The sequence below is a fragment of the Mustela putorius genome, unplaced genomic scaffold (assembly GCF_011764305.1).
Source record: "Mustela putorius furo isolate JIRA1106 unplaced genomic scaffold, ASM1176430v1.1 tig00003845_pilon_pilon_pilon, whole genome shotgun sequence".
Taxonomy (NCBI): domain Eukaryota; kingdom Metazoa; phylum Chordata; class Mammalia; order Carnivora; family Mustelidae; genus Mustela; species Mustela putorius.
In genome coordinates this window covers 47,772,233-47,793,760 of record NW_025421998.1, presented here as the reverse complement: position 1 = coordinate 47,793,760, position 21,528 = coordinate 47,772,233, and the positions used below count along the sequence as shown (strand labels likewise).

At 35.2% G+C, this 21,528-nt stretch overlaps 1 protein-coding gene across 1 annotated transcript in view; it reads left to right on the top strand.

The window, feature by feature from the left end:
* The window catches only part of AGMO (alkylglycerol monooxygenase), a 212,315-nt gene that overhangs the window by 123,380 nt on the left and 67,407 nt on the right, over nt 1–21,528 (top strand). The window contains exon 4 of the mRNA XM_045089729.1: nt 9,157–9,260. Coding sequence (XP_044945664.1) covers nt 9,157–9,260 — 104 coding nt within the window. The remainder of the gene's footprint in view (nt 1–9,156; nt 9,261–21,528) is intronic.

Sequence of the window (21,528 nt, the reverse complement as noted above, 5' to 3'; positions counted from 1 at the left end):
AGCAGGTTGTAGGCTGGATTTGGCCCATAAATCAATGCTGACCCTTACACAAGACTATGAATAATCTAAGGGCAACATATTGTATACATAGATGTCACACAGTGAATATTTCCTGATAGTACTGAGGCACTGAGGACTCAGAGCAGGAGAGCAGGCATGGATTATGAAAGAAAGGAATCAGGTGATACAGTAGATTAATGGGAAATCCAAAGTGGAATCTCACTGGCAACAGGAGGGAGGAGAAAGTCATGATCAGAGGAACAATAATCATATTACAAGTTTAGAAACAGAAATTATGGGCAGAAGACAATGAATTCAGTTAAGAAACAGCATTTGAGGGCACCTGGGTGGCTCAGTGGGTTAAGCCGCTGCCTTCGGCTCAGGTCATGATCTCAGGGTCCTGGGGTCGAGTCCCGCATCGGGCTCTCTGCTCAGCAGGGAGCCTGCTTCCTCCTCTCTCTCTGCCTACTTGTGATCTCTCTCTGTCAAATAAATAAATAAAATCTTAAAAAAAAAAAAAAAGAAACAGCATTTGAGTTTGAAAGTCATATAGCAAAGGGGCCATGATTAGGGAATCTAAGGGGTAGACAATGAGTTTACTGCATTAGAACAGGAGGGCATATGCTGCCACATAACCACTTCCATCTTTCAGTGCCCATAGGTCTAAAAGTATTACATGAACCTCTTTTCCCAGTATTAGTGGGACAAAATAGTCCTTGGCATCCTCCCAAGTCAGACATACATTCAGATTTAAGGAGTACTTTGAGGGGAGCAGAGGAAAGGACAAAATAACTTGTCAGAGTAACAACATTCAGTTCCAAGATGTTGTCAACAAGTGGTAATAACAGAGTGAGGAACAACAGTTCCAGTGTACAAAAGAAAATCCTTCAGGTATAGACTGTGTCCTCAAAAACCTGACAACGATAAGCTATATCAGAATGACATCATTCACAAAGAATGAACTGACTTGTTCCAATTGGAACATTCAGTTTGGGTTCAGTCTGTCACCTACATTGGACATCATAGCATTTCTTGTATGTCCAGTGGTATTGAAAGTTTCTAACATAAAAATCATACTCATTTGCCATGACACAGTAAAGACTAGTTTGAAATAGTAAGGTCAATAGAAAGCTCTTATTGACAAAGAGTTACTGGTAGATTTTTGTTGTTGTTGGAAGGTAATCTACATTTACTCATGGGATTTATCTGACAGAGAGAGTAAAGACATATTGCAACCACTTTCTAACTAGTGGCTTCAGTGTCATTTTTCCTGGTTTCCTGTCTTTTCCTGACAACCCCTGGTTGCTTTGCCTTCCTATTCACTTCTTACGTTGCTCTCTTTTTAAACTTTGGAGGTTATTTGTTCTTAGATTCTGTGACTTGTAGAGAAAAATTTTATAAATCATTGCTCCCAATATAATACAGCCGAAGTTCATTGTATCTCACCACAGGTAAGCATGCTGAAAGAAGGAGTATCACAGAGAGCTTGCCAATCCTAGCTAACTCTGTTGACCTAAAGAGAGCTCTTCTCCCCGATTTCTGCCCCCTGCTTGTGCTACTTGGGGTATTATGAATGCCAAATAGATGTCATTAAGTACTCTGGAAAATTTTTTGCTTTTATGAATTTATGAAAGTGTGTGCCTTTCTTAGAATCTGAATAAATTTTAAGAATCTCATAATAAAATTACTAATTTCACCAAACTCAAGTCATGACATTAATGTGGCTGCTCACAACCAGGACCCTTAGGCAGTAGAATTTGGTTTTATTCAATGCATGAGTAATTTTCATGAGATATAAACATTGTCAAATTTGTAATTATTTTGAAATGTAATACTGTTAACTTTTATTTCAAAGGATTTTTAGCTAATTCTGCTAACTTTTTCAGGTAGGGATAGTTTCCTTATGGACATGGCCAATTTTCCACATAGGTTGAAAGGTATGGGAATCTCAACCAAAAATATTTCTTCATTGGCCTCTTACATTTCTGGAAATTTCCGTATGCGTGCCACTTAAGAGTCTCTTAGTTCAATGATATGTTTTCTACTGAGTGTGGAAAAGCTCTTTCCATGCCTCAGCAGTGATATAAATCAGGATGCTGTAGCAGATTACCCAGCCCATGGTGTAGGGCCAGAAAAAGATAAGTTCCAAGTGAAAGAAATCTAGGTGATTACTTAGTCTTGACCAATATCTACACACAAACTGACAAGGAGTAGAAAGTATAAATGGAGAATGACAGAGCTTAGAGAAGGAAAAGGGTACATTGCCTTATTTATAGCATTACTTTCAAGCAACTTTGCATATAACCTTGTAACAGAATGGACAGTAAAGTTATGAGAATGAAGTCAGGGATGACTCCAGGTGGCAGAGGCAAGAGAGGAAAAAGACACATGATATGTTCTGGATTTCCTATAACCATCTCTTCTAAGCAGTCATTTCGGAAGTTTAGTGATAATAAAATGTATTATCTTGAGCTATGCTAGTTGAAGTTTGCATTTAGAAACATAGGTAGCAGGAAAGAAAGAAAGAAAGAAACGAACAAACAAACATAGGTAGCAGTTTGCCCAGTGTGCTATGGAGTGCTTTCCCTATTGAAGTGAGTCTGTAGGAAGAACTGAGTACTGGAGAACATAGCTTTGTATTAGGTCAATGGCATTGTTGGTAACCACATCACATTCATTTGTACTGAGAGCAAAACTTATTAATGGGGATGTAGTAGAGTTAGTTCATTGAGTTATAACAAATCCCAGTGACTTAAAGCAAGAAAGCTTTATTTCTCACTCGCATTCTGCTTAAGTATGGGTGAATGGAACCACCCTCCTCCATGCTATGGTGTAGAAATTGAAAATCCTCCCATCTTTGTCTTTGCATATAGAGCCCAGGGCACCAGCGTCCTCTGCTGAATATTCTGTATGTTGTTGGCAGTTGAAAGGGAAGGGGAACAGAGAGAATGGAGGAGGCACAGCTGTTCTTTACCTCATCCTGAGGTTACACACAGTATTTCTACTCATACTGCATCACTGAGAATCAGTCATGACACCCACTGAGGTGCAGTGGGGGTAGAAAATATAGTTTCTGCAACTAATAACAAAAATAATTAATTTATAACAAAAATAATTAATTAGAATAACAATCATTACTTCCCGTAGCAAATTGTTAGATTCCATTGTGTCTCCATGTCCTCATCTATAAAATGGAAACCATACAATTATCCTTTTATCTTCTAGCTGTGAGTAACATATGAATTAGTACATGTAAACTTAGTAGCTGTGAGTAACATATGAATTAGTACATGTAAACTGCTTAAATATTGCCTAGTACATGCTAAGCACTTTTATAGGTTCATAATCATTGCTGTTAATATGATTTGTATTGTAACTCTTATTAATCAATCTCATCTTTGAGTAAAAACAGGGAGGGACCTTTATGACAGTTGTAACCATTGAGTCGAGTAGGCAATGATCAAAAGTTGAATTGCATGAGATACTGTGAAATTTCATTTTAGTAACATTGTCAGTGTAGAAAATAAAGGAAGGTAGAGAACTGGTTAGTCACTCCAACAGAATAAAGGTAATGCCTTCTTACATTCCATAGAAGCCCTGGTTATAATACTCTTTAAAGAGTTTGTATAAAATGTCGACTACAAAGTGATGCAGAACATGTGCAATTTACACAGAATTATGTATATTTTAAGGTACATAAAACCTTCCGGGACCAGTCAGTCCTTTCTATACCTTTTTAAAAATTTCTGTTTGGTTGCGGGTTCTTGGAGGGATTTTCTTTTCCATTTTGTGCTTCTATCTCTTAGAATACCTAAACAAATATTTGTACATAGTAGAGATTTAATAGATTAGTTCTAAATAAGTCTTTATTTTTTAAAATCTGCAATTAAAATGTAACCTTATTAAATTTAATCTTAATTCTTAGACTTTCCCCAATGGATTTAAAAGAATACAATGGACATAAATGTGGAGGTATCAAAATTCTAAAATTTTAAAATTACATTTCTTTTTGTAATGCATGAGAATGTGGTAGGTAGTAATAACATACTTATCAATATGATTTTAATTAACTTTACCATTTTATTCAAATAAGTATTACATTATTTTTTGCTTATGCATTGTAGAGAAACAGAAGTTTGGGTTGGAAAAATAATGTAAATTCTTAAGTTTTTTTTTTTTTACTTCATATTGAAAAGCTATATCTTTTTTTTTGTTTTTGTTGTTGTTGTTGTTGTTTTGTTTTGCCTGGTTTAAATTTGAAAATAATATAAACATATAAATGGAGAATTCTCATTCTAAAACTCTACATGATAGACTTTAAAAGCTTCCATTTGAATATATATATTTTTGAAAAATATTAAAGTTTCAATTCCTAGAAAGATTAGAGTAACTGTTTAGTGTTTGTGACAATTTTAGTGACATCACATTACCTCCTCTAAAGAAATGATTTAATATCTACATGTTGCCAACATTCAGATAAGAGAAAAATTTGGTTGGTTATATATCTGAACAGTTTCTCTGATGCTGAACGTCTGGATATATGCAAAATGTGTTGAACAAAAATGTGGAGGTCCAGCCAACGTGTCAATTTTATTTTCATTGATTTGACATTTTGAGATATACTTAGTAATTTGTGTTTTGGTATTAAGTGGACAAAGAACAGATTATAATAAAATACAACAAAGAATATCAGTCTCATTGAATGAATTGGTATTGTCATCAATTTTATCATCATAATTTCATATGCTGTTATAGGAAGAGTATGAAGTTGTATTAATAAAATTGATGATATTGTAATTCATTCAGTGAGTGGAGAAAGGAAAGTAAGTGAGGGCATTTTCATTGATTTTCAGTAGCTGTTATATTTTCATTAGACTTTAATAGCTTAAGTCTGTTCCTAACTTTATATTTCCTTAGCTCAGTAAACTTCTTGAAATCATATTTGGAAGAGATCAGAAAACTTTTAAAGATTTTTTTTTCATCTTAAAAATGGGAAAGTTCAGTGTTTTATAGTGTTAGATTTCTTGTTAAAGGGGATAGACAGTTGTCCCTATCCAATATTGTCACTTAATAGTGCATTTTGAATTCCTTTAATGTTGTTTACTTATTGGAAAGTATCATCCGAGGCTCAGAAAATACTTGGACCCATTTATTATCATTACTAATGGGAAAAAAGAAAAATCCAACAAGGGTGTGAATATATTAAGTAAATTGTTGCTGAAAGAGAAGGAGAAAAAAATTCCTTTCTCTTCTTTAGTGAAACAGTTTTTCCCTTCACCCTTTCTATTTCATTTTCATTTTTATTACTTATAAAATTAAAAATTTAAACCAAGCAATTCCATGAGAATATTTACAGCTCTCATGTTCCACAGTAACAAAATATGCTAAATGTTGCATAAAGTGTCACTATCACCCTTTTCTGGATGCCAAGCATCACTTACATTTTATAAATATGCCTGTTACATTTCTGCCTTCATAACTTGAGGGCTTTCCAAATTATAAGTGAAGACAACATCATCACCCTCCAACGCTGCCCCAAGGCTTTCTGACCTGTCCACCAATAAAGGTTAAATAGTTATCCTGTACCTGTGAAAATTTCTTATAGACCTATGCTTATGTCTCAGATTAATCTACAGGGTTATTCTCTCCATCCATAGATGACAAAGCACTTACTTAGACAAGAGACTTATTGAGATACATTTTAAATGTATAAAACACATAGACTCTATTAGCTTCTACACACAAATTTCTCATCATTCTGAAAATTTTCTCCATAATAAACTCTGTTCTTTGTTATATAGCCTGAAAATGTCTTTTTATAAAACTCTCAAATATTTATATTGGGTTTTATCCAAATCAAAACTTTTGTTCCTCATAAGACACCATTAAAAAATGAAATGTCAGGCCATGGCGTAGTAGAAAATGTTTGCAAATCATATATCTAATAAAGGACTTATGTGAAGAATATATAAGATTTCTGAAAGCTCAATAGTAAGAAAACAACTCAACTAAAATGCGAGCACAAATTTTGAATAGATAGTTCAAAGAAAATATGCAGATGGCAAATAAACACATGGAAGATAATCATAGTCATTAGCCATATTTCAGTGAAAATTAAAACTTCAATTTGATACAAATACATAGCTTTTAGAATCCCATGAGATAAATGAATTAAAAATAAAATTAATAATGCCAAGTGTTTCCAGAGATATGGAGCACACAAACACACATTTTATATTAAATTTTGACCAAATTGATTGGTCAATGTATTAATAAAATATATTATATATGTTATATAAATCTTTAACACTGGGAAGTGGCATAACTATTTCTAACTGTATCATTGAGAAGACATAATAACATACCATATGCTTGTATAATCAATAATTTTCTGGTAGGAAAATAAAATTGTTATGTACTACAACTTATAATTACATTAGTTATTTGATAGAAAAGATGTTTATTCTTAAAATACCATTTTTTTCCTCTTTAATATTTGTTTTTATCCCTTAGAACAGATAATTCAAATATCAGAGAAAATGAACATATTTGTAAAGGCAGGACTAATTTTTCATTTTGTTTGCAAAAGAACTATTAAAACAATTTTTTATAAAATGTATTTTTATACTCACTTTGAAAATGATTTACTTCAAGTAAGGTGCATAAACTGTGGGGGGAAAATCTTATATTTTTTCTTGTTTTTCCTAGTTCTGAAGAGTGGCAGAGGTAAGGCAGTAGGATCCAGTTACTGTTCCCTGTTTATACAGCTGTACTTCATTGAATGAAGGCTTGTGTTACACACAGTTTGTGATAGGAAGTAAATGCTTTTAAAACAACTGAAGAGATAGGTCTTTAACCTCCACCTTTGTGGATTCTTTGTTCCACCATTTAGCTTCTGTGGAAGTTATAGGAAGTAATTTAAATATATGGTATTACTCTCTAATTGGACCTCATCTGATTAGCTTATCCTCTTCTGAACTCATAACATGGATGCCTTATGATAAATTTTTAAAGCAAATCCCAAGAAGTCCAACAAAAGGGACAATGAATTTTTTTGTAATAAAGTTTTTAAGTAATAGGCCCTAAAATGTTTAATAAAGGGTATGTTCCAAAGAGAAAGTGGTATTTGGATTATTTCCAACCTTTTAAGGAGTTTTAAAAGACTTAATGAGATTCACCAAATTTATTACCTGTTAATAAACTCCACACAATAGTGCCATAGGATTCTTGGTTTATCTCTTTTATTTGTAGCTGTATAAACTATTCAGTAAAGCAGAGATTAAGGTTCTAGGCTATTTCAAGGATTATACCTGGGAAGTTAGAGATCATTGTGGTCAAGTAGTTTTCATTTGTGTAAGAGCAATTTCTTTAATTGCTTGGGTAAAAATATAGGGTCATTACTAGGAATGATTAAAATGTCAACCAGTCAGGATCTAAGTTACATATAAACTTACGGCTTATGAAAATACTCGCCCACCCTTGAAAATATATAACTTTGGACTTCTGATGGGGCCCTCTATTCGTAATTCTGTTCATAGTCTTTCCATTTTCACAGTATTAAGTCCTTATATCTGAATTATCATCTATTTACCAAAATTCTTTTGCAGATTTGCTTGGTAACTCCCTGCATAGATTGTCTAGAGAGCATTCATTTCCTTAGTGAATGGCAGAGAAGTCATCCAAATTGGTGGGAGAAGGAGTTTGTTTGTTTGTTTATATTTATATAAATTTACATATTTATATCTCCCTGATTTTCATAAAATTCTCTAACAAATTATTCTACCATGTGCTGGGTGTTTTAACTACTAGTATATGGCAGCTGCAAAGACCAATAACCAGGGCACCTGTGTGGCTTAGTTTGTTAAGCACCTGACTTTTGATTTTGGTTCAGGTCGTGATCTCAGAGTCCTTAGATCAAGCCCAGAGCTAGGCTTCATGCTGGATGTGGAGTCTGCTTAAGAGTCTTTCTCTCCCTTTTGCTCTGCCCTTCCTCCTTTCTCCCTCCCCCAGCTCATGTGCACCAGTGTCCACGCTCTCTCTTTAAAAAAAAGGGGGGGGGAGGGGGGAATAACCCATGCAGTATTTCCACTCTTAGAGTCACTGTTCAGTCCCCACGCATGCCAAACTAAAAGATTTAATTTCTGATCTATACTGGCATGGATACAGTGATCATGCCACAGAGTTAATTTTATCTCCTTCATTTGCAGCAAAGAACACAGTAATAGTTTAGCTAAGAACATACTGTCTTTCAACTGAATAGACTCTAGTATGGTATCTGTAATTCTGATAAAAAAAAATATTCACAAGATGAAAGATGTGGTCTTGTTCTGTACTTAGGAGGTCAGTATAGTGGCATATTGTAGAAGAAACAACTATTTCTTTGGGATGTAAATGAATTGCAAGTCAGTATGTGGGAAATCTGCATAATACTTGATGAAAATAACTTACATTTCCTTTTTTATTATAAAGATGAACAGCAATTATGTGGTAGAATTTTAGAAATGGTAGTGTTTGGTAAGGTACAGGAAGAGCTGTATGTATTAGCTAATTTATTTCTGTAAATAAAAATGAAATGTTATATGAAAATGTCCAAAAAAAATGAAATGTTGAGTCTTAGAACCAAATATTACTCTGCTTTGCCTTTTATTCCAATACACAGATTTTGAGACTTCTTAAAAAGCCATCAGGAAGGAATTTTTGTGTAATATTTCATTCCAAAATTTATGTACCAATTTCTCCCATCACATTATTCTTCCTTAATTATAAATATATTATCACATACTGAAAAATCATCACTATCCATTGACTGTATTGTTACAACATTGACAGTTAGCTTTTATGATTTGTCATAATACAATACATTAGTAATTGTAGATTTTGGAAGTCATTTTAGCTTCCTGGATGCATTTAATTATATCATACACACTATACATACTTATTTGCTATGTTTCAGTTTTCTTATTTGTTTGTAATTTATGCCCTCTGATTCCAAAAGTCATCTGAAGCAGCTTATTTTAATTATAATTATATTGGCTAGGTTTCTCAGAGATGTTCCAGATTTTTCTTCCTCACTTAACAAGAGCTGCATACACAAGTGAAAATGGAAGTTGCTTTGTTCTTATTCTCATGGCTCATTTCAAATTATGTGTTTTGCAGAGGTTAATATCATGTGGGCTGGACACCAAACCCACCACAGTTCTGAAGACTATAACTTATCCACAGCTCTGAGACAATCTGTTTTGCAACTATATACTTCTTGGGTAAGTTGTATAAAATTGGATAAAGGTAATTATATAATACATTCTTTAAAGTCTCAATTGTTCCTGTTTCCTCCAAGTTAAGAAAGTATTTTACTAAAAGACTTTTTCCTCCTTCTATAAGGCAAGACACATATGAAGCAAGTGATGTTTTGTAATGGTGGTCTTTTGTTTGATAAAACAAAGCGTAACAACAAAAAACAACTTCACCTTGAGGTATAAAGCAAAGTGAGAAATTTGCTATTTTTTTAATTTACCATAACTAACGAATGATATGTATCTCAGTTCAAATATATGCAAAGTTTTCATCTGAAACTTTTAAAAGCGGTTTTTGAAAAGCCAATACCCATTTCTGCATGCCCAAGTGAAATTAATTAAATTCTTTGCTTTTCACTTACGTATTAAAGCAGTTAATATGATGCTCAATAAAAATTTTTGCTCTAAAATATTTTTGCACAAGGAAAGAGCAGACTAATGAAAACCAGAAATAGCCTCTAGTTTGAAGTTTCTTCTGATTCACTGGGCAAACCTGACCCACTTGCTAATAGCCCTCATTTGTGATTGTCACTCTTTGGATCTCCATAGCTATCCAGACTACTGCTGCTAAGAGGCATATTGAGCTAGAAGGTCAGAGTTTTCGGGGCATCTGTCTGGCTCAGTCCACAGAGCATCTAACTCTTGATTTTGGGGTCATGAGTTTGAGCACACATTGGGTTTAGAGATAAGTTTAAAAGAAAAAGAAAGTCAGAGTTACCAATGTGTAAGTGCTACTAACCATAAATTATAATTATCTACAGAGGATCATAGGGGAAGGGAGGGAAATCTAAAGGGGGAGAAATCAGAGAGGAAGATGAACCACGAGAGACTAGGGACCCTGGGAAACAAACTGAGGGTTTCAGAGGGGAGGGGATAAGGGAAGGGGGTAACAGGGTGATGGGTATTAAGGAGGACACATGCTGCAATGAACACTGGTTGTTATATGTAACTAATGAGTCATTGAACACTACATCAAAAACTAATGATGTACTATATAGTGGCTAACTGAACATAATAAAAAATATATAAGAAAAATAAATACCAAAAAAAGTCCCTCAAAAAAATGATAATGATCTAACTTTTGTATGGTTCCTTATAGTTTACAAGTACTTCTAGATATCATTTATTGAATACTTTCTGTGTGCCAGTCTTCTAAGATCACTTTATGCATTAACTTATTTGATCTTCATGACAACTTTAAGACACAGGTACTATTATAACTCTCATGAAACTGAGTTTGTAGTTCAGTCACAGAACTCCTAAAAGGGAGGAATGAATTTGAACTCATTCAACCAGGCTGCAGGATCCCAGATCTTATCTTCCACACTAAATACTCTTATGTCTCTACATTGTTTTTTACTTATATTACAATGTTAGATCAAGTGTTACTATTATCAGAGAACGGAAGGTCAGTGAGGTTAATTACACAGCTAGAAAGTGGCAAAGCCCCATATTTGAAACCATGTGCCTCATAATCTATAAAAATACGTGTACTGGCAGGTGTTGGAACCCAAACAGCAGCATAGGCAAAAACAAATCTATAAGCCAGTGATGGTACAAATATATTTTCTGAAAGAGATACAAAACGAAATCCACCCCTCCACCCCCATACCACGTGTAAAGGCTTGTGTTAATTTCCTAGGGCTACCATGACAAAGTAATACAAACTGAGTAGCCCAGAGCAACAGAGTTGTGTTGTCTTGTAGTTCTCGAGGCCAGAAATCTGAAATCAGGGTGTCATCAGGGCCGTGGTCCCCCGTGAAGACTCCAGGGAAGGAACTGTTCTAGCTCTGTGTCTCTGAAACTTTTAGTTTGTGATAGTTCCTTGGCCTTTAGGAGCATAATGCCAGTCTTCACATGGTCATCTCCCTGTGTCTACATCCAGATTTCTCTTTTTTATATGTAAGGACATTGGTCATTTTGAATTAAGCCCACCCTACTCCATTGTGAGTACATCTTAATTAATTACATCTATAAGGACTCTATTTCCAAATAAGGTCACATTCTGAGGTATTAGGGGATAGGTTTCAACACATGAATTTTGAGGGGGGGGACACATTCAATCCATAACATACTCTAAGAAACATAGGTGGAAATGAAAGAATTTATATTATATTATATATATTCCATCTCCTTACAGCTTGTGCTGGAACTCTGGATAATTCAACATGAGGAAAATACTACCTCTCTCACAGTTGCCTAGCTCAAGGCTGGTCTAGAGCTCTAGTGAATAAAGGGAAGAGGCCCCTAATGAGGGGAGGTATACTGACTGCCCTCCCATCTTAAGAAATAGCTTCATTAATATAAACGTATTATCCTCTACAAAACAGGTTTGAATATGTGACTGTTTAAAATAATAATCTCAAAAATCTTTATTCTCTCCTGAGTTATAAAGATTACTTAGCATAAAGATAACTCAAGCCTCCAGTGCTTACATTTTGGGGTAGAAAACCTCCAAAAGGAGACAGAGCTATATTTGAAGTTGCTCCAGGAAAATCAAATGCAGTGAGTGAACTGGTTTTCTGAGGAATTACCAAACAAAAATTTTTGTCAGAGCATCACAGACTTTTTAGAGCTGTCAGAAGAAATCTGGGAGACAATATATTTAAATCACCCATTTTAAAAGCTACAAGATGAATCTCAGAGGAGCCTGCTACATCATACAGTATTGAACATTGCTGGTTGGAATTTGAGTCCAGACATCTGACTTCAAGTTTATGGTAATGTCTATCCTGGTTTCATTTGTGCTGTTCCCCCTATTAAGTCAATGCACTCAAAGTTACAGATTAGTGAAAACCTAAGTAAAATTCAGGTTCACACCTATTTATTGCCAGTATAAATCCCTTTTACAACCTCATATCATCTTGCCAACGACACAAATATGCTGAGTAAGGAAATGAGCATTGGGAATGCATGAGAAGCTGCTAATTTAGGGTAGGGGAAGGAGTGGGCGATTTTCAGTGTGGGGAATAAAAGGTAGAGATTATGAATCAGCCTAGTTTTTTTTTGTCTAGCATTTGTAGGTCTGTTAGAAGATGGCATAGGTGGTTTAAGTGTCTGTGATGGTTAGCAATCTGTAATAGGTCTAGGTCTTTCTGGACATTAAAATCAAAGAACATCATCAGGTTTTTTCATTTTCTTTGAGCCTTTTTTTTTTCCTTCTTTGAGTCATTTTTAAGATTCTTTTCATTAGTGCTCATAGGTAAGGTATATAACTTGGTAGTTAGGTAACAGTATATCTTAGAACAAATAATACATGTCTTTGAAGAGAAAATTAATTTGTAAAATGAAAAGCATAATTAATCTCAAAGTGTTTTTCTTTGATATTACTATGAAAATTAGGGTAGCAAACCTGTCATTTGAAGTAGGTAAGATGAGAATTCAGCTTTTAAGAATCTCTAACCATACTTTTGTTCACTTTCTTTAAAGCCAGTTTTAACCTTAGGTTTAACATTACTCATCCTAAAAGAACTGCAATGGATGGAGTATCATTTTAAGTGATATATACTGAAATAGGTGGTTTTGCATGGTACTTCAGTCTTAAACATCATAGTCTCTCCAAATAATAAAGTGAGTCTAGATCCATGGAGATATATATATATCTCCTGTTATATATAACAGTGTCAAGATTAACATTTCATTTTCTTCCAGCTTTGTTTCAGATAAAATACCTGAATGCTATAGTTTATATTCAAAGCATAGCTAGAGAAGTGCGAGAAAATAATAGAATGGGGTTTGTCAAAGGGTTACAAGATCTAACTTGAAGGAATTCTTAATGGCCAAAATCTGGAACAATTTGAACAACAGAATATGTAACACAGTGTGGAGTTACAATCCAAAGTATAAAATAAATATCTTTGAAACAAGTCCATACTGATGTAGATAGATGATTGAATAACTAAATAAATAGGGACAAATATATAGGAGATAAATTCCTTTGAAGAATTCCATAAAAATTCCAGGTAACATTTGTAGATACTTCCCTGCCCCAGAAAATAATGCTTAATGCCCCCCTTACCCAGCCCTTTGATTGTAGACTATACTGAATAACTCCTGTACAAAGAATAGAGAATGTATAAGAGATAATAGTGATGTAATGGGACAGATGTTAACGACACTTGTGATAACCATAGCATAATGTATAAACTTGTCAAATCAGTAAGCTGTATACTTGAAACTAATACAACACTGTGTGTCAACTATATTCAGATAAAAACAAACAAAACACACACACCAAAAGGAAAAATAGACAAAGGGTGAGGTGGGCATGGGAGATAACTTCAGAATGGAGAAACTTGGCAAACATAATCTCAGATAAAATTAACAATTCTACAAAATACCTAACCTAGTACTCCTCAAAAGTATAAAATAAAACAACACAAGGGACATCTGAGAAAACTGTCACAGATCAGAAAAGGATCTGAGACTATGTAATGATGCATCCTGGGTGGGATCCAAAACCAGAAAAAGAACATTAGGGGGAAAAAAGCTAGTGAAATCTAAATAAAGTGTGAAGTTTAGTGGAGTTTAGTTAATAGTAATGTACCAATTTGTTTCTTAGTTTTGGCAATTCAGTATAATAAAATGTTAATAAGAGAGACTGCGTAGAGAGTATGTAGCTACTCTGTACTATCTTTGCAACTCTTTTTAAAAAATTATTTTTACTAACATACAATGTATTATTTGCTCCAGGGTTACAGGTCTGTGAATTCTAAGGCTTACACATTTCCCAGCACTTACCATAGTACATACCTTCCCCAAAGTCCATAACCCAGCAACCCTCAGTTTGTTTTGTGAGACATGGTTTGTCTCCCTCCCGATCCCATCTTTCTTCATTTTTTTCCTTACCTAATCCCACTACCCCCTGCCCTGCCTCTCAAATTCCTCATATCAGAAAGATCATATGATAATTGTTTTTCTCTGTTTGACTTATTTCGCTCAGCATAATACCCTCTGGTTCCATCTACATCGTTGCAAATGGCAAGGTTTCATTTCTTTTGATGGCTGCATAGTATTCCATTGTATATATATATATATATATACCACATCTTCTTTATCCATTCATCTGTTGATGGACATCTAGGTTCTTTCCATAGTTTGGCTGTTGTGGACATTGCTGCTATGCCTCTTCGGATCACTACAGTTGTATCTTCAGGGTTAATACCCAATAGAGCAATTGCTGGGTCATACAGTAGCTCTATTTTCAACTTTTTGAGGAACCTTCAAGCTGTTTTCCCGAGTGGCTGTCTTTGAAACTCTTTTACAAATATAAAACTATTACAAAAATATTTATTAAAAAATATAACTACGTGTACATACCTATATTTTCCCAGAGCCATGGTGGATGGTATAACAACTCTAAAAAACCAAAACCAACCAAACAAAGCCACTTAGAACTAACAACTGTAGTCATTAATTTCAGGGACGCCTAAAGCATCCTAGAGAACAGTGATTCAGCCAGTACTATTTTATTTGCTTAAGGATTTTATTTATTTATTTATTTATTTATTTGTTTGTTTGTTTCGAGAACACGAGCTGAGGGAGGGGCAGAGGGAGGGGAGATGGAGAATCCCAAGCAGACTCTGCATCCAGCCCTGAGCCATGTGTGGGGCTCAGTCCCACAACCCCGAGATCATGACCTGAGCCAAAAGCAAGAGTCAGACATTCAACCAGTTAAGCCACTGAGATGCCCTCAGGCAGTACTATTTTAAAATAGTTCTGAAGTAACTCTTTTTTCTCCATTCTTAATTCCTCCACCCATCACTCACTGTTCCCTTTCCACAATGCTGGCTCTGAACAAGCTGAATTGCTCTATAGCTTTGAGAAAGGAATTTCATAGACTCCCTACCACATTCAGAGGTGGTCAAAACCTGGTCCCTCTTGTGTCCCCAGTCTCATCTCCCACAGTCTCCCACTGTCTCCTCATCTTCAAGTAACAATTTTCAGTTCCTTAAATCTACTATGTTATAGTGTCTTGTTATGCCATTGCAATATCCAGTGACCTCTGCCAGGAAAATTATTGCTCGCTTGAGTGTTAAATCCTTCAAGACTCAATTCATTCATCTCTACAGATGCTTTCCAACTTTGCCTAGGTTGCTTTTTTTTTTAATCCCATAAAAACCTTGCATATCACTATTATAGTATTTATTATTTGCATTATTGCTTTTCATGCCAGCCTGTAAACTTTAAAAGATATTTTTCTCTAGTATCTCCAAAGTGCCTGATGCAGTCAGTGCTTAATAAAGGTATAGTACATAAACTGAAAGAAATTTTGAAGTTTTATGGATGTCATATATTTGACATTATGGATGTCACTTTTCTACGTTAAGTAGGCTAAGTCCAGTATGTGAAATAATTTAAATCTGTCATTCATGTGAGTGTTTTTTTATTTAAAATATCTCCAAAAATTATAGCATATGTAAGTAACTTATTTATCTTTTTGAATAAAATCTATTTTGGCATATTTGTTTCATATATGAAGCTATAGAATAGGAAAGAGTAATCTCTACATTTAGTAAGCTGAGTATTTCTCTTAAAAGCATGAAAATTAATGATACATGCACTTAGCTTAAGTAACTAGATTGGCTAATTTATTTTTAGCTCTGTAGTGTATCTCAATCTTTAAAATTGTTTTTGCTTTTTAGGTTAGTGTTATAATCAATCTTATAAGAATTTATAAAATGTGTTTATGGTATATTAGTAGTCTAAGAGGTACATTTTTCCACCATCAGAGGAAAGAAATACAGTTATAATATCAATTTATGAAAACTTTTCTTACCACAAGTTAGGGAACCTGTAAATATATGGTGATATTATTTTTGAGCATAGTAATTTAAAAATACATACTGATTACATTTAAGAAACATGAGGGAACAATTTACCAGAAATAAGGAAGTCTGAATCCCAGATAGCTCAGTTATTAAGTAGCTTTGCCACTCTGAATCAATTGATTAATGTTTGTATCTCAGTGATTTTGTACATGAAATGGGATAATTAATATTTGCTCTGCCTTTTTCTATTGTTATTTTGAAAATTACCTTAAATGACAAGTGTGGAAATTCTTTGGACTATATCAAGTATGACTCACATGTGTAATATTGTTTTTATATTACATATAAGACTTCAGAGGAACCTTTAGCGAAATCTCAAATCTTTTATTACATTGTACTTTCTGCCAAACTACATAAGCAAAGACTGTCTTTCAATATGTGGGAGTTGGAATTACACAAAGACAAATGTGAACAAGTAAAGACACAGAAACTAACAACTTTGATGTACTGCAGTCAAATACATTAGGGATAAAATTCTCATAACTCTTATGTCACAGATGGAAAGCATGCCCTGAGCTCCCCATGCAGAAAAGAAACAAAACATCTCTCAGAACTTTGCCTCAGAACTACAAGGCATTTCTCGCCACCATCAACCACCATTCAAGACAGCATATAAGACAAAGTTCATGTCCACATATTAAATAAATGAAGTCCTTTGCTTGTTTGTATCTTGACTAGTCTGAGCCGTGATTCTAGCGTGCATCAGGAAAATGGAATTATTCTGTGGTGTACTAAAATCAATTTAAGATTTGATAAAAATAAAAAAATTATCCTCTGATATTTGGTGTTTCATTTTACAGAAATTTGATAGTCATTTGTAGTTTTTATGCTGAAGGACAAATAAAAAGATTCATAGTAAAGAGCTCTACATAGGACAGCATTATCTTCTTTCTACTTAAATAAGAAAACTGGCTGAAATATTCCACTCTCTTTACATATAATTATTCTTATTTTGAGACATGCATCCATTCATTTCTTTGTTTTCCATATACAGTCTTGATTGGCAGAGCTGGTCATGATGGCACAGGTAGGAGATATGAAGAGAAATAGGACATGAGGTTTGTTCTTAAGGTGCTTGCTTTCCCTGGTGGGATTCCAGTAAGTCAACAGCCATTATAAATACAAGTTGTTAAGGTTTTGGAGAGAAGCCTCTGCTTTGGGAACCATGGTGGGTGAAGGGGAGCATCACAGAAGAAATGCTTAAGCGCAATCTGTAAGAAGAATAAAATTTTGCCAAGAATGGGGTTTTAAATGGAATATTATGTAGGAGGAGCACGTCTTTGAAAATACAAAATTCTGGGGGGGGGGGAAGGTATAATAAACTCAGGGAATTGCAAATAAAGTGTATGGCATGTGTATTAGTTTCCCAGAACTGCCATAACAAAGTGCCAAAGACTGGGTCTTAGAAACATATTGCCTCATAGTTCTGGAGGCTAGAAATTGGATATGAGGTTAGGGTTGGTTCCTCCTGAAACCTGTGAGACAGTATCTGTTCCATGCCTCTCCTAACCTTTGATGGTTTCCTGGCGATTTTTGGAGTTGTTGCTTGTAGATACATGATACCGATCTCTGCCGTTATCTTCATGTGCTATTTTTCCTGTGTGTCTATCTGCCTCTGTATCCAGATTGCCCCCGTTTATAAGGAAACCTGTCATTTTGAATTAGAGCTCACCCTAATTACCTCATTTTACCTTGATTACCTCCTGAAGAATCTGTTTCCAAATAAATTCACTGAAAAGTTCTGAGGTACTAGGGGATAAGGCCTCACATATCTTCTGGGGAAACATATTCAATGCATAAAGTTTGAGTAAGGCTAGAATATAGGATGTATAAGAAGGTGGAATGAACAAAGGGGAAAATGGATAAAATCATAGAAATGGGAACAGAAGGCTGGGCCTAGATTCGTTAAAATAAGGACTTCTTAAGTAGAAACACAAGCGCTTATTCCAAACATACAATTTATGTAGATGTGTTTTAAGGATAGAGATAATAAGTACATTCTACCTGTGATCACAAGATCTGGTTCTATGTCATGATATATTGTGTAGATTTTAGGAATGTGGGACGGTGTGCTTGATGATTTCATCTTTAGTTCCTCAACTATGAAGGAAATTTTTTTTCTCTAAAGCAACATTATAAAAATAAATGAGAATCATAGAAGTACAAATACTAGTAGTGTTAAACTATTTTATTAAAATAAGATAGACATGAATCCTGAAGCTCCATTTTATTTTCCCATTTCATTCAAAGTAATTAGACACTTAACTTGAACCGATTTGCTTTGCAGCTTACTTGTGGACGGCTCTCCCCTCTCGACTGCTGCTTGTCCGAAGTTTGTCATACCTTACTTACAGCTTTATTTCCTACTCTGTCCAACCTGAAGTGCATCATTTCTTTGACTCTGGAGAAAAGCCCGCTGCCTTCTGTTGCATCTGCCCTGAAATCCCCAAGCTGTGCTGGAATCCGGTCACCTACCTACTTCCTTCCCACAGCCAGCTTGTGAGCTCTGTGGGCTCCCTGCAGCAGCAGCTGGCAGCTTGTTGCCCCTCCATGTATGGCTTCCAGATGGAGCCGAGGGATCAGTGCTGTTCACCACGCTGTCCTCCCTACCTGGGAGAAGACCTTCCAGAATTCTGCAGTCTGCTCAAGGGCTCTTCTCTACTCATGCTCCTTGCTTTCAGCCAATGAACGTATTTAAATCTTCAGAGAATATGAGTTTTTCTGGTTTTCCCTTTCTCTGCTTTCTTTTTAGATATATCATTAAGGTTAGTGAAGTCACAGGTGCACACACTTTCTTGTATCTAGTTTTATGAAAATGTTCACCTCTTTTCTGCAGATCTTATTCTTAAACTGGTGACACTGCTCCTTAGTTCCTTGGACTGTGACTAGCTACTCTTTTTTTTTTTTTTCTAACATATACTGTATTATTTGACCCAGGGGTGCAGGTCTGTGAATCATCAGGCTTACACACTTCACAGCACTCACCGTAGCATATACCCTCCCCAATGTTCATAACCCCACCACCCTATCCTTCTCCACCCACCCCCCAGCAACCCTCAGTGACCAGCTACTCTTGACATCTGTCCCTCTTCCTTTTTTTTTTTTTAAGATTTTATTTATTTGACAGAGAGATAGAGAGTACAAGTAGGCAGACAGGCATGCAGAGGGAGAGGGAGAAGCAGGCTCTCTACCAAGCAGGGAGCCTGATGCGGGACTCGATGCCGGGACCCTGGGATCATGACCTGAGCTGAAGGCAGACCCTTAACTGACTGAGCCACCCAGGCGCCCTGTCCCTCTTCCTTTTAACTGGCTCTTTCTGAATACACCAAAAATGTATTCTTTTTTTCACATTAAAAAAAAAAGAAATCTTCTTCCCCATCCATATGTTCTATTGAAGGAAAACCCCCAACTCTCTCCTTCCTTCTTCTTACAAAAAGAGAAGTAATTCCTACCTCTATTTCAACAACTCTTTTGAGTGATTTTTAAACTTAGTGAGGTCTGGATTTCAGGCACACTGTTCCTCTCATCCAAACCTACAAATCCAGTGTCATTTTTCAGTCCAGTCGATATTTGCATGATGTATATTCTTACTCAACAGCTTCCTTGAGATATACCTCAAGGACTCTAACACAGCATTCTCTAGGTTAAACTTTATAAACCTCTTCTTCCTCCCGTCTGCCGTCTTAGTGAACATCACCCAGCATACAAGCCTTCAAATCTGGGTGTCTTCTGATACTCCTCTGTCCCTCTCATGTCCTCTGTTTGAATAGTTAACAAAGCCTTAGATTCCTGGTGCATGTCCTGCCTCTGTATCCCCATGGCTACTTCTATACTTAAATGTATGCAGTTTTTCACTGGGCTAGTGAAATAGATTTCAAACCTATTTTTTATATTTCTCATAAGTTTAAAAAAAAAATGTTTAACCACTCTCTCACAGCCTAGGATAAATCTAGTCTTCTCAGAATGGCATTAAAAGTCCCCCCTCTTGGTTTTGACCGAAATCTAATTTAATCTTTGTTTTTGCTGTTGTTTGGCTATGGTGAGTCATAGACCCACTAGAGACTAATGAAAGCTATAGATGATTTCTTCAGAAAACGTCACCATGCACACAAGCTTATACTTTGTTGTAGTCATGTCGAGGGGCTTCACAGTCTCCGTCCCCTCTGTCCATGAATCCCATAGTTCAAACCAATCTCTTGGCACACTCTCCAGCACTTTCAGCAAGGCTGAGACACTTCCACTGAATGTCCTGCTTGATAGTCCCCTTCACACAAGCCCTGGCTGCGCCATTCACTTGATGAGCAGAATAAAACCCATACATCTTCTATCCATTAGCCTAAGGTCACCTCTAAACCTATCCTGGGTGATTTTTTTCCTTTGTGAACCGGTTATGCACGACGTCTTTTGAAAGGTAACAAAATAACCTAGGGTAGACAGTCAAATTTAAAGCTAAAGAGCTTTGGAATCAGAATGACATGAGTTGAATGCATAGCAGAAATGGTTATATTTAGTAAGCAGTGTAATGTCCCCTGACCCAGATATTGAGAGTTTTAAACTTTGAGGAAGAAGAAATTTCTTCTCCCAAAGTAGTATCATTTCTGGCTTTATGATGGAACGGACCCTTAAGTTGGCTTTAAAAACTGCAGAGAATTTGGAAATGTGAAGATGTGAGGTAGAGAAGATGAGCGAGAATTTTCAGACCCAAACCTTTGCTAAACTGCTTTTCATTCTAGAAATTAGAAGCTTGGTTGTATCATTAGATTTTTTTAAGGTACTGTATTAATCATAAGAATATAACTTTCACATAGTTCATGAGACTTATTCCTTGACCAATATATTTATTTCTTACTAGAAGTTTCCTTTTTTGAAATTCATGCTGAGTTCATTTTTCAGTTTTTTGCTAATTATATTTACTGATTTGTAAGATTTGGGACATTGATTTATCAAGCCTGTTTTTAGGAAAACTAATCCTATGGGAAACTCATGAAAGAAGTATTTGATGGGCTACCACCCTTGTGCGTCATATTAGCATTGTAAAGGCTCTAAGAAGTTCTGAGAAGAAAACTTCAGTTATTTAAGTCATTACTTCACAACTTAGTTGAGCATAGAACCACTTTCCCATAACAGTGGTTATTATCTGAAAGGACTATTTCTCCACACTTTGGGGAATTATAATGAAATATAAATATTCATGTAGTATGTGATTTCTTTCCAAATAAAACTATTTAAGCATCCAAGATAAGTTGTTTTATATTTTTATTCACATCTTAAAGATTCCAGAATATTCCTTAACTTAAAATGCTTTTATCATAAGGTATATATATGTTTCAAGTACTTTTTTTTTATTAACCTGTTGTAAGAGAGCTTTTGGAATATATTTTAAAAAATAAAAATAGGAGCGCTTG